The 17,348-nt window shown below is 37.9% G+C and overlaps 1 protein-coding gene across 2 annotated transcripts in view; it reads left to right on the forward strand.

Moving 5' to 3' along the window:
- Nucleotides 1-16,961, forward strand: part of STK31 (serine/threonine kinase 31) — an 85,400-nt gene extending 68,439 nt beyond the window's left edge. For both annotated transcript variants that reach the window (XM_041727905.1, XM_041727906.1), the window contains one exon: nt 16,593-16,961. In XM_041727905.1, coding sequence (XP_041583839.1) covers nt 16,593-16,820 — 228 coding nt within the window. In that variant the 3' untranslated portion in view covers nt 16,821-16,961. The remainder of the gene's footprint in view (nt 1-16,592) is intronic.
- The last annotated feature ends 387 nt before the right edge of the window (nt 16,962-17,348 follow it).

The following is a 17,348-nucleotide window of genomic DNA, read 5'->3' on the forward strand; positions in this document are numbered from 1 at the left end:
TGTTGGTAAATTGAACACCAATAAAAATTAATTAAAAAAAAATTAAAAACATTAGTTTAAAATATTAGTATTTTACTAGTTTTTATAAGTATCTAGCTGTGTCTTTTCTTTGTCATATATCTGTCATTCATATTGCTTTGCCAAATATAAACATACATTTATATATGTATTCAGTCAACATATTTTGAGTATCTAGTCCATACTAGGAATTGAACTAGATGCTGGATTACCAGGATTGCAGTTTTGAATAAATGAATAATTTAGAAATATGAACAGGTAAACAACCACGATCTCTAAGTAGGGTATTAAGAAAGTACTTTGGAGGAAGCTAATTTTTAACTCTGCAGAGAAAGGGGGAGGGAAGAGATAGGTAGAAGATTCCAGCAAGTAGCTTGAGGTGAATCTTCAAGATTGAAGTAGGAGTTTACAAGAGAGAGAATGAGGTGCTGCTATACTAGGTAAAGGCAGTAATACATGAAAATATTAAATTCTTCCTGTAGGACTAGATATTAAGAGGTTATAAATATGGCAGTAAATAAGTTTATGGAAGTATAATCTCTAAAAATTTCTCATGCAATTTTTTAAGAAAAAATACTTATTTTAAAATATCTTACAACTGTTTTTATGACTTTTTTTAAGAGCAGTTTTAGGTTCATAGCAAAATGAAGAGAGAGGTACAGAGATTTCCTGTATACTTCCTTCTCTTACATATGTATAGTCTGTCCATTAATATCCCCCACCATAGTGGTCCATTTATTACAATTGATAACCTGTATTGACACATCATTATCACCTAAAGTCGGTCATTTACATTAGGGTTTTCTCTAATGTAATTGAGGAAAGGCACAACCCATTGAAAGCGTTGTGCCTTCCTGTGAGTTTGGACAAATATATAATGGCATGTGTTCACCACTATAGTGTCATACAGAGTATTTACATTGCCCTAAAAATCCTTTGTGTTCTGCCTGTTTATCCCTGCCTTCCCCAGACCACTGGTTACCGTTGACCCTTTTACTGTCTCCATAGTTTTGTGTTTCCAGAGTGTCATGTAGTTAGAATCATACAGTATGTCACCTTTTCAGATTGACTTTTTTGCACTTAGTAATGTACATTTAAAGTTCTTCTAGGGCAGCCTGGGTGGCTCTGCGGTTTAGTGCTGCCTTTGGCCCTGGTCGTGATCCTGGAGACCTGGGATCAAGTCCCACGTTGGGCTCCCTGCATGGAACCTGCTTCTCCCTCTGCCTGTGTCTCTGCCTCTCTCTCTGTGTCTCATGAGTAAATAAATAAAATCTTAAAAAAAAAGTTCTTCTAGATCTTTTCAAGGCTTAATAACTCATTTCTGTCTAGTACTAAATAATATTCCATTTTCTGAATATACCACAGTTTATTTACCTGTTCACGTGCTGAAGGTCATCTAGGTTGCTTGTAGGTTTTGGCAGGTATGAATAAACATCCATGTGCAAGTTTTTGTGTAGACATAAATTTTCATTTTAATAGGTCAATACCAAGGAGCATAGTCACTGGCTTGTATGGTAAGAGTATGTTTAGTTTTGTTAGTGTCTAAAGGACTATACCATTTTGTATTACTATTCCTGTTGCTTCACGTCCTTGCTAGCATTTGGTATTATCAGTATTCTAGATGTATAGCGGTATCTTGTTTTAATTTACATTTCCTTGAGAGATGATGTGTGGAGCATTTTTCATTCATATGCTGATTTGCCATTCATGTATCTTTGGTGAGGTGTCTGGCAAGGTCTTTGGCCCATTTTTTTTTCATGTTTTCTTACTATTGAGTCTTTTTGTGTGTGTGTTACTGTTTTAAGAATTCTTGTATATTTTGAAAAACAGTCCTTTATCAGAAAATCTTTTGCAAATATTGTCTCATAATCTGTGGCTTGTCTTTTAATTTTCTTGATAATGTCTTTTACAGAGCAGACATTTTTAATTTTAATGAAGTCTGATTTATCAGTTTTTTCTTTCATGGCATTTGGTGTAGTATTTAGAAAGTCATCACCAAACCCAATTTCATCTAGGTTTTCTCCTATGTTATCTTCTAGGAATTTTATTGTTTTGCATTTCACTTTTATTTTATTTTAATTAATTAATTTTTAAAGATTTTATTTATTCATAAGAGACAGAAGGGCGGGGCAGAGACACAGGCAGAGAGCGGGAGAAGCAGGCTTCATGCAGGAACCCTGACATGGGACTTGATACCCGGTCTCCAGGATCACGACCTTGACTGAAGGCAGTGCTAAACCGCTGAGCCACCTGGGCGGCCTGCATTTCACATTTAGATCCATGACCCATTTTGTGTTACTTTTTGTGAAAAGCATAAGGTTTATATTTAGATTCATTTTTTTGTGGATTCCAGTTGTTCCAGTGCCATTTGATGAAAAGACCCATCTCCACTGTATTGCCTTTTCCTTTTTGTCATATTATTAGTTGAGTATATTTTATGGGTTTATTGTATACCATTAATTTATTGGTTTATTCTTAATACCACACAGTCTTTTTTTTTTAAGATTTTATTCATGAGACAGACAGAGAGGTAGAGACATAAGCTGAGGGAGAAGCAGGCTCCCCATGGGGAACCTAATAGAGGACTTGATCCCAGGACCCTGGGAACACACCCTGATCCCAAGGCAGATGCTCAACCACTAAGCCACCCAGGCATCCCTATACCACAAGTCTTGATTACTGTAACTTTATATAGCAAGTCTTGAAGGTGGGTCGTGTCAGCCTACAACTTCATTCTTGAATATTTGTTGATTATTCCAGGTCTTACTGCCTCTCCATGTAAACTTTTAGAATTAGTTTGTTCATATCCAAAAAATAACTTGCTAGGAGCTTGGTTAGAAATATACTGGATCTATAGATCAAGTTGTGGAGAATTGATTCCTTGACAATATTGAGTCTTTATCCATAAATATGGAATATCTTTCCTTTTATGTAGTTCTTCTTTAATATCTTTCATCAGAGATTTGCAATTTTCCTCAGGTAGATTTTCTACCTATTTTGTTAGACATATACCTAAGTATTTTGTTTTTTGGTGTTCAAATTCCACTTGTTCATTGTTGTATATAGGAAGATGATTGAGTTTTGTATGTTAACTTTATATGTAGCAAGCTTGCTATTATAATCAATTACTAGTTTCAGGAGTTTTTTTTTTCTGATCTTTCAGATTTTCTATATAGACAATCCTGTCATTTGTCTATGAACCAAACAGTTTTATTTCTTCCTTTCAGATAACATGGTCTCATGCCTTTTTGATTATTTGGACTCTAATGAAGGAACACATATAGTTTTATTTAACTCTGTAGTCCTTTAACTTATTTGACCACAGAAATACTGTGTTTTATAACATCCAATATCCCATGAAATTAGCTTTTCAAAAACACACATTAGAAATGATTCCTAAGGAGCTTTGCTATACTTCTTGGATATGAATAAAAAACATTGGAGACAAGTTTTGGGAGACTGTGAAATTATTTATTACACTTACTGGCTGTAGTGTAGAATGGGATAACAAAAAAGGTGATAATACTTAATAATTTTAAAGCTTAGGATATGGATTTCTTGCCATTAGAAAAATACCGGTATTGCTGTGTTAGAGGTTGTATCTTCACACAAAGTGAACCACTTGAAATTCCTGCTCTTTCAAACTTGATATAAAAATGATACTTTAACAAATTTTACTGAAATTTAGCGATTTAACACAGACTTACTGTTTTACTCCTTGTGAGTCAGGAATCTGGGCTTAGCTTATTTGGGTTCTTTGCTTCAGGGTCTTTCATAGGCTGCATCAAGTTGTTGACTGGGCTGTCATAGTCATCTTAATTCTTGACTGAGGAAGCTCTGCTTTATTTTTTATTTTTTATTTTTTATTGGAGTTCGATTTGCCAACATAGAGTATAACACCCAGTGCTCATCCCGTCAAGTGCCTCCCTCAGCACCCATCACCCATTTAACCCATCCCCCTACTCACCTCCCCTTCCACTACCCCTAGTTAGTTTCCCAGAGTTAGGAGTTTCTCATGTTCTGTCTCCCTCTCTGATATTTCCCACTCATTTTCCCTCCTTTCCCCTTTATTTTTTTTTCCTCCTTTCCCCTTTAATCCCTTTCACTATTTTTTATATTCCACGAATAAATGAGACAATATGTTTGTCCTTCTCCGATTGACGTACTTCACTCAGCATAGTACCCTCCAGTTCATCCACATTGAAGCAAATGGTGGGTATTTGTCATTTCTAATGGCTGAGTAATATTCCATTGTGTATATAGACCACATCTTCTTTATCCATCCATCTTTTGATGAACGCCAAGGCTCCTTCCACAGTTCGGCTATTGTGGATATTGCTGCTATACACATTGGGGTGCGGGTGTCCTGCCATTTCACTGCATCTGTATCTTTGGGGTAAATCCCCAGCAGTGCAATTGCTGGGTCGTAGGGCAGTTCTATTTGTAACTCTTTGAGGAACCTCCACACAGTTTTCCAGAGTGGCCGCACCAGTTCACATTCCCACCAACAGTGCAAGAGGGTTCCCCTTTCTCCACATCCTCTCCAACATTTGTGGTTTCCTGCCTTGTTAATTTTCCCCATTCTCACTGGTGTGAGGTGGGATCTCATTGTGGTTTTGATTTGTATTTCCCTGATGGCAAGTGATGTGGAGCATTTTTGCATGTGCTTGTTGGCCATGTGTATGTCTTCCTCTGTGAGATTTCTGTTTATGCCTTCTGCCTATTTCAGATTGGATTGTTTGTTTTCTTTGGTGGTGAGTTTAATAAGTTCTTTACAGATCTTGGATACTAGCCCTTTATCTGATATGTCATTTGCAACTATCTTCTCCCATTCTGTAGGTTGTCTTTTAGTTTTGTTGACTGTATCCTTTGCTGTGCAAAAGCTTCTTATCTTGATGAAGTCCCAATAGTTCATTTTTGCTTTTGTTTCTTATGCCTTCGTGGATGTATCTTGCAAGAAGTTACTGCGGCCAAGTTCAAAAAGGGTGCTGGTGTTGCCTGTGTTCTCCTCTAGAATTTTGATGGAATCTTGTCTCACATTTAGATCTTTCATCCATTTTGAGTTCATCTTTGAGTATGGTGTAAGGGAATGGTCTAGTTTCATTCTTCATGTGGCTGGCTGATTTTCCCAGCACCATTTATTGAAGAGACTGTCCTTTTTCCAGCGGATAGTCTTTCCTGCTTTGTCAAATATTAGCTGACCATAGAGTCGAGGGCCCATTTCTGGGTTCTCTATTCTGTTCCACTGATCTATGTGTCTGTTTCTGTGCCAGTACCACACTGTCTTGATGATCACAGCTTTGTAGTACAACTTGAAATCCGGCATTGTGATGCCCCTGGCTCTGGTTTTCTTTTTCAGTATTTCCCTGGCTATTCAAGGTCTTTCTGATTCCACACAAATCCTAAGATTATTTGTTCCCAACTCTCTGAAGAAAGTCCGTAGTATTTTGATAGGGATTGCATTAAATGTGTAAATTTCTCTGGGTAACATTGACATTTTCACAATATTAATTCTTCCAATCCATGAGCATGGAATATTTTTCCATCTCTTTGTGTCTTCCTCACTTTCTTTCAGAGGTGTTCTGTAATTTTTAGGGTAGAGATCCTTTACCTCTTTGGTTAGGTTTATTCCTAGGTATCTTATGCTTTTGGGTGCAATTGTAAATGGGATTGACTCCTTAATTTCTCTTCTGTCTCGTTGTTAGTGTATAGAAATGTCAGTGATTTCTGGGCATTGATTTTGTATCCTGCCACACTGCTGAATGGCTGTTTGAGTTCTAGCAATCTTGGGGTGGAGTCTTTTGGTTTTTCTAAGTACAGTATCATGTCATCTGCAAAGAGGGAGAGTTTGACTTCTTCTTTGCCAATTTGAATGCCTTTTTTTTTCTTTTTGTTGGCTAATTGCTGAGGCTAGGACTTCTAGTACTATGTCGAATAGCAGTGGTGAGAGTGGACATCCCTGTCGGGTTCCTGATCTTAGGGGAAAGACTCCCAGTGTTTCCCCACTGAGAATGGTATTTGCTGTGGGCTTTCTGTAGGTGGCTTTTAAGGTGCTAAGGAATGTTCCCTCTATCCCTACATTCTGAAGAGTTTTGATCAGGAATGGATGCTGTATTTTGTCAGATGCTTTCTCTGCATCTATTGTGAGGATCGTATGGTTATTTTTTTTCTCTTGTTGATATGATGTATCATGTTGATTGCTTTATGAGTGTTGAACCAGCCTTGCATCCCGGGGATAAATCCCACTTGGTCATGGTGAATAATCTTATTAATGTATTGTTGGATCCTACTGGCTAGTATCTTATTGAGAATTTTTCCATCTGTGTTCATCAGGGATATTGGTATATAATTCTCCTTTTTGGCGAGGTCTTTGGTTTTGGAATTAAGGTGACGCTGGCCTCATAGAACGAGTTTGGAAGTATTCCATCCCTTTCTATCTTTTGGAACAGCTTTAGTAGAATAGGTACTGTTTCTTCTTTCTAGGATTCCCCTGGGAAGCCATCTGGCCCTGGACTTTTGTGTCTTGTGAGGTTGTTGATGACTGCTTTAATATCCTCCCTGGTTATTGGCCTGTTCAGGTGTTCTATTTCTTCCTGTTCCAGTTTTGGTAGTTTGTGGTGTTCCAGAGATGCGTCCATTTCTTCTAGTTTGCCTAGTTTATTGGCGTACAGCTGCTCATAGTATGTTTTTAAATCGTTTGTATTTCCTTGGTATTGGTGGTGATCTCTCCTTTTTCATTCATGATTTTATTCATTAGTCTTTTTTCTTTTTAATAGGGCTGGCTAATGGTTTATCTATCTTATTAATTCTTTCAAAGAACCAACTCCTGGTTTTGTTGATCTGTTCTACAGTTCTTCTGGTCTCTGTTTCATTGAGTTCTGCTCGAATCTTTATTACCTCTCTCCTTCTGCTGGGTGTAGGTTTTATTTGCTTTTCTTTCTCCAGTTCCTTTAGGTGCGAGTTTAGCTTGTGTATTTGAGTTTTTTCCAATTTTTTGAGGGATGCTTGTATTGCGATGTATTTCCCTCTTAGGACTGTTTGTGCTGTATCCCAAAGATTCTGAATGGTTGTATCTTTTTTTTTTTTATCTTCATTTTCATTAGTCCATGAATCTTTCTAATTCTTCTCTAATTTCCTGGTTGACCCTTTCATCTTTTATCAGGATGCTCTTTAACCTCCACGTGTTTGAGTTTCTTCCAAATTTCTTCTTGTGATTGAGTTCAAGTTTCAAAGCATTATGGTCTGAAAGTATGCAGGGGACAATCCCAATCTTTTGGTATCGGTTGAGACCGGATTTGTGACCCAGCATGTGGTCTGTTCTGGAGAAAGTTCCATGTGCACTTGAGAAGAATGTGTATTCATTTGCATTCGGATGCAAAGTTCTATAAATATCTGAAATCCATCTGGTCCGGTGTATCATTTAAAGCTTTTGTTTCTTTGGAGATGTTGTGCTTAGAAGATCTCTCATTTGCAGAAAGTGCTGTGTTGAGGTCTCTTACTATTAGTGTATTATTATCTAAATATGTCTTTTCTTTAGTTATTAATTGATTGATATACTTGGCAGCTCCCACAATAGGGGCATAAATATTCATGATTATTAGATCCTCTTGTTGGATAGGGCCCTTTACGTATGATATAGTGTCCCTCTTCATCTCTTACTACAGTCTTTGGGATAAACTTTAATTTACCTGATGTGAGGATTGCTGCCCCAGCTTTCTTTTGAGGACCATTTGAAAGGTAAATGGCTCTCCAACCTTTCATTTTCAGGCTATAGGTGTCCTCAGGTCTAAAATGAGTCTCTTGTAGACAACAAATAGATGGGTCTTGCTTTTTTATCTGGTCTGAAACCCTGCGTCTTTTGATGGGATCATTTAGCCCCTCCCCGTTCAGAGTTACTATTGAAAGATATGAATTTAGTGTCGTCATAATACCTATTCAGTCCCCGTTTTTGTGCTTTCCCCCGTCTTTGGGCTTCCTCTTTCTTTTACAGGGTGCCCTTTAATATTTCTTGCCAGAGCTGGTTAGGTGGTCACCTATTCTTTCAGTTTCTGCCTATCTTGGAAGCTCTTTATCTCTCCTTCTATTCTGAATGAGAACCTTGCTGGATAAAGTATTCTTGGCTGCATGTTCTTCTCATTTAGGACCCTGAATATATCCTGCCAGCCCTTTCTGGCCTGCCAGGTCTCTGTGGAGAGGTCTGATGTTAATCTAGTATTTCTCCCCATATAAGTTAGGGATCTCTTGTCTCTTGCTGCTTTAAGGATTCTCTGTCTTTGGAATTTGCAAATTTCACTATTAAATGTTGAGGTGTGGAACCGTTTTTATTGATTTGGGGGGGGGTGCGAGGATCTCTATCTCCTGGATCTGAATGCCTGTTTCCATCCCCAAATTAGGGACATCCTCAGCTATAATTTGTTCAAATATGCTTTCTGGCCCTGTGGCCCTCTTGGCGACCTCTGGAACCTCAATTAAATGTAGATTTTTTCCTTCTGAGGCTGTCAGTTATTTCCCTTAACCTTTCCTCATGGTCTTTTAATTGTTTTTCTCTTTTTTCCTCAGCTTCCTTCCTTGCCATCAGCTTGTCTTCTATGTCAGTCACTCTTTCTTCTACCTCATTAACCCTTTTTGTTAGGACCTCCAGTTTGGATTGCATCTCATTTAATTGATTTTAAATTTTGGCCTGATTAGATCTAAATTCTGCAGTCATGAAGTCTCTTGATTTCTTTATTGCTTTTCTCCAGAGCCACCAGTAGCTTTATAATTGTGCTTCTGAATGGCTTTCTGACATCAAATTGTAATCCAAATTCTGTAACTCTGTGGCAGAGAGTACTGTTTCTGATTCTTGCTTTTGTGGTGAGTTCTTCTTTCTAGTCATTTTGCTTAGTGCTGAGTGGCTGTATGAGTCGGCTGAGTTAAGAATGTCAACCATGACCAAATATATATCACCCTAGATGATTCTGCTGAGTTCAGAGTCAGAGACCAAAAATTGAAAACAAAGTTCAGAACTTAATAAAACAAAAGTACCACTAAAGTGAAAAACAAATTTTAAAACAAAGTAGTAAAAAATAAAAGGCCAAGAATCCCAAAGAAGAGACAAAAAAAGAAGTATTAAAAAGTGGGGGTGGGGGGGGGCACTGGGAGATGGTGGTGGTGACAAAGTTATAGTGGAGGGAGAATCCAGTCTACCTGAGGTGTTCTAGAAGGTGATCCTCTTGTTTCTGAGTATATTAAGTTTTGTATGTTAGAAGATGCTCAATATAAATTTATATAAACCAGTAATACTTGTAGAGGGCCCCAACATTGACAAGCAAAACATAAATGAGATAAAAGAGGGGGGCAGAATGGAAATGAAGAATATCTTGTAATGAACCAGCATGGTATACCACTTGGTTCTGGGTGCGTGCTGGTCATGTTTTAGAAGGTATTAACTTATGCCATTGTAGAACAAAATGAGGCAGAGAAAACAAAAATCACAAAACATAAAAAACATATCTTGAATATCTCCCAAAATCAAGTTGAATATGTTGAAGGGAATCTAGAAGTAGAAAATATATCTAGGAGCTGTAATTGTAGAAATATGAAGGTCAAAAGGAAGAATCTTAAAAATGAAGAGGTGGTAAAATACTGTAGTTACGTTGGGAAAAGAAAAAAATTGGAAATTTACAGTCTGATATAAAAACGAGTTGTACCGGAAAAAGGAAGAAAAAAATAGGGGTCCCCCTCTGATAATATATACTGTAAATCCCTCGACTTCCCCTGGAGCTTTCCAGTGCTGCTGGGTCAAGAACTTGCTCTTCCCTTGTGCTTCCAGTTGGTCTTCTGGGGCAGGGGCTGCTGTGCTGATTCTCAGGTGTGTGTACCAGGAGGAGATGCCCCGCCCCCTGCCAGGTGCGGGCTCAGTGGGAGCTGTTTACCCTGTGAGGCCCCTGTTCCCTGGTGGCCCCGGACACAGCTCCCCCAGTAACTACTGCAGTCTCCCAGTCCACACTGGCCTAAATGGTCTGGGGGCAGTGTGGGTGAGCTGATCTGCACAGCTTGGGGGCGGGCGCCTGGCAACAGGAGAGTCCTCACTGTCCTGTGTCCTCCCCGCCTCCCCCTGTTCCAAGGAGAATGCAGGATCGTGGATTGTGTCTCCTTGGCACCTTGGGATTCGGGGCCCTGTGCTGCTGGAATTGTGCTTGGGACGTGGCTCCCAAAGGCAGTAGGGCATGCAGATCCCTCTGTTGGGAGCTGCCGCCTGACTGACCAGCTTCTCCCTAGTCGGAAGATCTGCTTTCAAGCCCACGTGATTGTTGGTAGAATTCAGTTCCTCTTCAGTTTACAAGAAATTGCACTCCATTCTTTGCCGTATTTCCATCATGGTAGCTTGTTTCATCAAAGTGTAGTAGAGTAAGGATAGAAAGTCTGTTAGCTAGACCGAAGTCACAGTTTTTCATAACTAACTCTGTAGGTAATCATACACAAAAGGGAGGGATTACATGATGACATGAATACCAGGGATTAGGGATCAGTGGGGAACATCTTAGAAGTTTGCCTGCTACGGTTCTATTCTGTTAGCTGAGTGCTAGACACTGCTAGGTGTATGTATAAAGGTGAATAAATATAAGAAGTTTTTATTTAATGTGTTTGATATAACTGCTAATGGAGATCAAATAGAATACTTGGCTGTATAGTATTTGCTTGGGTAATTTTTTAAAAAAAGATTTTATTTATTCATGAGAGACACAGAGAAAGAGAGAAAGGCAGGGACACAGGCAGAGGGAGAAGCAGGCTCCATGCAGGATGCCTGATATGGGACTTGATCCCAGGACTCCAGGATCATGCCCCGGGCCGAAGGCAGGCACTAAACTATTGAGCCACCCAGAGATCCCTTGCTTGGGTGATCTGAGGCAGCTGTTAGTGCTAGAAATGGGGTTGTCTTTATCTATATTCTATAATCACATGTAGTTATCAAACAAATGAGGGAACTATAATTTAGACAATATAGGGGCCATATCACAGGTGGAGAGAAATCAAAGAATTATGCAATTATTAGATATTATTAGATATTAGAAGACAATTCACTAATTCTCAGTCCCCAGAAGAATTTAACAGTAGGTCCAATCAGATGGCCTTCAGTCTTTGCTTAATTACTTTTAAGTTCAGACAGCTTCATTCTATTCTCTATTGTACAACCCTTATGTTTATTTGAAGGTAGTTCCTTTAAATAGATGTTCCTTTATATACATGTGTGTGATAAGATATTCAAAAATTACAAAAAGAAGCACATCCCTATTGATATGTCCCTCAGCTACCCAGGTCTCTTTTCTGGAAACACCAGTGGTATTGCTAGTTTCTTGTGAATCTTGCCAGAAAGATTCTATGTATGTATCATAGATAGGTATGTGTATGTATCTGTCCTTTGAAAAACAGATTATTCTTTCATTAAGTTTTTTATTTTTTTTTCTATATTTTTTTTAATTTTTATTTATTTATGATAGTCACAGAGAGAGAGAGAGAGAGGCAGAGACACAGGCAGAGGGAGAAGCAGGCTCCATGTACCGGGAGCCCGACGTGGGATTCGATCCTGGGTCTCCAGGATCGCGCCCTGGGCCAAAGGCAGGCGCCGAACCGCTGCGCCACCCAGGGATCCCTCATTAAGTTTTTTAAAAAAATATTTTGTATGCTCAGTAAGGGCCTACAAGGCTGGGGTTTTGTGTGTGCATCATTGTATCCCCAATGTCAGTAGTTGATACATAATAAGACTTAAATAAATATATTTTGAATGAATGGATGAATGAATGAAACTTTACTGTATTTTTTCTGATAAATGTTCTTCATGTGCCATTTTTTGGACCTGCCTTTTTCCTCTATTTCTCTTCTGTATTTTTAATCTCTCTGAAGTCCATTTTTTGTATATATGAAGTAAGGTTCAATTTTTTTATATATATATGTGGACAGATAGTTGACCCAGCACCATGTACTCAATAGTCAGTCTATCCCTACTGATTAGTAATACCACTCTGTGCTGTGCCAAGTTTCCATGTACTCATGAATCTGGGGGTCTGTTTTGTTCTTTGGATTATTTATTGATCCCTATGCCAACACTCTGCAGTTACACATTTTAAAATATTGTGTCTTTATAGAGAGTGGACTTTGACTTTCCTTCCTTAGGTTTTTCTTCAACGTTGTCTTGGTTATTCTTGCCGTTTTATTTTTCCTTATGAATTTTGGCACCAACTTAAGTCCTCTGAAAAACATTATTGAGACTTTGTAAGTATTTTGATTAATGGGTTAATTTGAGAATGAGAATTGAATATCAGTATCTTGATATTCTGTTGTAGTTGGGAAAATAATACCTCCATTTTTTTGGATATTATTATTATTTTACTCTTTTTTATATTGCATGGACTATAAGATAGATTTTATTTTAAAAACAATTTCATAAGTGGTTTAATTATATTCAGAAGTACATATATCATGTAGCAGAACTTGATTATATTGAGAGGTAATTGACAGATAATATTAGTTAATATATAACATTAGATTAGTTTTATAATGATTTGATATTTGTACAGAGTGGGAAATAATGACCACAATAACATCTAGTTAACATCCATCAGCATACATTGTTATAAATATTTTTTTTCTTGAAGTGAGAACTTTTAAGATTTACTCTTAGCAATTTTCATTTTTTAAATAAATTTATTTTTTATTGGTGTTCAATTTGTCAACATACAGAATAACACCCAACGCTCATCCTGTCAAGTGCTCACCTTAGTGCCCACTACCCAGTAACCCCCACCCCCGCCCACCTCCCCTTCCACCACCTAGTTCATTTCCCAGAGTTGAGTCTTTCATGTTCTGTCTCCCTTTCTGATATTTCCCACTTATTTTTCTCCTTTCCCCTTTATTCCCTTTCACTATTTTTTATATTCCTCAAAAGAATGAGACCATATAATGTTTGTCCTTCTCTGATTGACTGTATTTCACTCAGCATAATACCCTCCAGTTCCATCCATGTCGAAGCAAATGGTGGGTATTTGTCGTTTCTAATGGCTGAGTCATATTCCACTGTATACATAAACCACATCGTCTTTATCCATTCATCTTTCGATGGACACCGAGGCTCCTTCCACAGTTTAGCTATTGTGGACATTGCTGCTAGAAATAGAAACATTGGGGTGCAGGTGTCCCGGTGTTTCACTGCATCTGTATCTTTGGGGTGAATCCCCAGCAGTGCAATTGCTGGGTCGTAGGGCAGTTCTATTTTTAACTCTTTAAAGAACCTCCAACGCAGTTTTCCAGAGTGGCTACACCATTTCACATTCCCACCAACAGTGCAAGAGGGCTCCCCTTTCTCCACATCCTCTCCAGCATTTGTGGTTTCCTGCCTTGTTAATTTTCCCCATTCTCACTGGTGTGAGGTGGGATCTCATTGTGGTTTTGATTTGTATTTCCCTGATGGCCAGTGATGCGGAGCATTTTCTCATGTGCTTGTTGGCCATGTCTATGTCTTCCTCTGTGAGATTTCTCTTCATGTCTTTTTCCCATTTCATGATTGGATTGTTTGTTTCTTTGCTGTTGAGTTTAATAAGTTCTTTATAGATCTTGGAAACTAGCCCTTTATCTGATATGTCATTTGCAACTATCTTCTCCCATTCTGTGGGTTGTCTTTTAGTTTTGTTGACTGTATCCTTTGTTGTGCAAAAGCTTCTTATCTTGATGAAGTCCCAATTATTCATTTTTGCTTTTGTTTCTTTTGCCTTCGTGGATGTATCTTGCAAGAAGTTACTGTGGCCAAGTTCAAAAAGGGTGTTGGTGTTGCCTGTATTCTCCTCTAGGATTTTAATGGAATTTTGTCTCACATTTAGATCTTTCATCCATTTTGAGTTTATCTTTGTGTATGGTACAAGAGAGTGGTCTAGTTTCATTCTTTTGCATATGGTTGTCCAATTTTCCCAGCACCATTTATTGAAGAGACTGTGTTTTTTCCAGTGGATAGTCTTTCCTCCTTTGTCGAATATTAGTTGACCATAAAGTTGAGGGTCCACTTCTGTATTCTCTATTCTGTTCCATTGATCTATGTGTCTGTTTTTGTTCTTAGCAATTTTCAAATAGGCAACACAGTATTATTAAGTAGTCACCATGCTGCTGTACATAATATTCTCATGATTTACATGTAAAATAAATACTTATAGTTTGTACTTTTTGACCCCTTCACCAGTTTTGCCCACCAACTTCTCACCACATTGCCTCTGGCAGCTTCTAATCTGGTCTCTGTATCTGTGATCTTGGTAGTTGTTTTTATCTTTTTCTGACTTAGTTCACTTAGTATATTGTGCTTAAGGTCCATCTATGTTATCACAGATTGCAAGATTTCGTTCTTTTTTTATGGTTGAACGATAACTTCCATTGTGTGTGTATCATTTTCCCCCCTTTTTTTGGCTACAGAATAGCACTTTATTCTTTCAAAATTCCAAATTGCTTAACATACAGTGTTATATTAGTTTTGGGTATACAATATAGTGATTCAACAGTTCCATACATAACCCAGTGCTCATCATGACAAATGAACTCCTTAATACCCATCCCCTATTTCAAACATTGCCCTACCCACATTACCCTCTGGTAACCATCAGTTTGTTCTCTCTGGTTAAGAGTCTCTTTCTTGGTTTGTCTTTTCCTTTTCCTCTCCCCTCTCCCCTCTCCCCATTTTTATTTATTCATGAGAGGCAGAGATACCAGCAGAGGAAGAAGTAGGCTCCATGCAGGGAGCCCGATGTGGGACTTGATCCTGGGACCCCAGGATCACACCCTGAGCTGAAGGCAGGCGCTAAACTGCTGAGCCACCCAGGGATCCCATCTTTTTTTCTTTCTTTTGCTTATTTGTTTTGTTTCTTAAATTCCACATGAGTGAAATCATTCGGTATTTTTCTTTCTTTGACTGACTTCTTTCACTTAGCATTATACTCTCTAGGTCCATCCATGTCATTGCAAATGGTGAGATTTCATTTTTTATGGCTAGATAGTATTCCTGTGTATGTGTGTATACTACATCTTCTATATCTGTTCATCTACGGGTGGACACTTGGGCTACTTCTATAATTTACACCATCTTTTCATATCCCTTCATCTGTTGATGGACATGTAGGTTGTTTCCATATCCTCGCCCTTATAAATAATACTACAGTGAACATGGGGGATGCATATATCTTTTTGGGTTAGTGTTTTTTCCTTCAGAGAAATGCCCAGATGTGTAATTGCTGCATCATATGGTAGTTCTATTTTAAATTTTTTGTGGACCTTCCATACTGTTTTCCACAATGGCAGTACCAGGTTACCTTCTCAGCAATAATTTTTTTATTTTTAGAGGGAGAGAGAGAATTGTATGCAGGGGTGGAGGTGCAGAGGGAAAGGGTAGAAAATCTCAAGCAGGCTGTGTGCCCATTGTGGAGCCTGATGGGCTTGATCTCATGACCCTGAGATCATGACCTGAGCCAAAATCAAGAGTTGTATGCTTAAGCGACTAAGCCACTAGATTTTGTAATTTTTAGTTTATACTTGCTGAAGGTGCTGTCCTTAAATATGTTTAGAAACATATTCTATAGAGTACACTATGGCATTAATTTAAAAGTATTTATTTAATATTTGTTATATTACTGCCACTGTGCTAGTTGTTGAGGATGAAGTGATAAACTAAAATTCCCAGTCTTAAGGATCTTAGCGTCCAGGGAGAACATTAGCAATAAACAGGTGATTTTTATTCAGTGTAGAATATGTTTGTTTCAGGTGCCCGTGTGGCTCAGTTAGTTAACCGGCTGCCTTTAGCTCTGGTCATGATCCCAGGGTTCTGGGATATAGGCCCACATTGGGCTCCTGGCCCAGGGGGGAGCCTGCTTCTACATTTCCCAATTGTTCATGCTCTCTGTCTCTTGAATAAATGAAATCTTAAAAAAAGGAAAGAAATGTGTTCTGTTTGGAGTCATCATACAGGGGCAAAAAAAAAAAAAAAAAAGAAGCATATCCAGGTGCTTTGTCAGGTGGAAATAATAGAGCAGTTATTACAGTGTGATAGTACAAATAACTTTTAAAAAGTTCTTTGAAATAGTGGTACCTAATAAATTCTGGCTCCCCATAATGATAATGGTAGTGGTGGTAGAGGAGTTCCTGGAGATCACTTCAAAACTGATCCATAGGCAGTTGACCAGTAGAAGAGGTTTCCCTTCTAAAGAAGCTTTAGTGTAAAATTTTCAGTGTCAAACTCTGACCAGTGCCATAAAAAAAGAGGAAGAAGAGGGTAGCCTTAAAATGTTCTTTTTTAAAGTTTCCCTTGTTTTTGAGATATTTCACCTATGATCTTATTACAGGTTTTCCCTGTGATTTAATTCCATTGTTTATTATTGGAGTAATAATTGCTTTCCAATAAGTAGTTGAATTTTATAGAAATCTTAAAAAATCTAAGTAGGAAAAATTGATGTTAGCTCTGTTTATTGATTAAAAGTATTTTTGAGTTGGGTTCTTCTTCCTTATTTCAGATTTGCCCTTTTGTTTTGATTTTACTTTTGTTCTGTAACCTGTCTTTTTCCTTGCAGGGTGATAATGTCAAATCCCTCCTCTATAGCTTGATATATTGTAGAAGTTCAATGACTGCTGAGCAAGTTTTGAATGCAGAATGTTTCTTGGTGCCAAAGGGGAAATCAACTCCAAACCCAGAAAAAGATACTGAATATACGCAATATAAAGAGAAAGAAGAATTAAAGATGGAGAACTTGGACCAATATAAGGAAAAGACAAGAAATGGTGAAGCCAGCTTTGATTGATGGATTAGTATTTTTTTTGTTGTTGCAGATGTTCCTTTTAAAACTTTTTTTCAGTTGGCTAAGTAAACAAAAAAATTCGGAAGTGTTCTGGAGCTGGTTGGGTTGTGTCTTTGGTATTCCATTTGTGAAAAATAAAAGATGTTTGGCTGTGCAAAAAATTATGTACTTTGAAATCTCATTTAACTGGAGTTGTTAAGGAATGATTTTCTGTGTATAGTACATTTTGAATTTGCATAGACAATGATACTTGTAATAGAAAAGGTTATTAGATATTTGGACAAATTCTATACAGATTTTCAGTTATATGAGCCAGCTGATGGTGAAGGGTGATACATTCAACAAATAATTGGCCATATACCCAGTTTTGGGGATATAAAGGTAATTAAAACATTGTCCTTACATTTACAAAGCACACAATCTATTGAGAAAGTCAGAGATATAAACAAATCTTACTAATACAATGTGGAGTATCCAGTGGTAGCTCTGTACAGAGCTTTACGGGAGTACACTCTGTGTAACTGTGGAAGA

The sequence above is a fragment of the Vulpes lagopus genome, chromosome 13 (genome assembly GCF_018345385.1).
Source record: "Vulpes lagopus strain Blue_001 chromosome 13, ASM1834538v1, whole genome shotgun sequence".
In the NCBI taxonomy this organism is placed as follows: Eukaryota; Metazoa; Chordata; class Mammalia; order Carnivora; family Canidae; genus Vulpes; species Vulpes lagopus.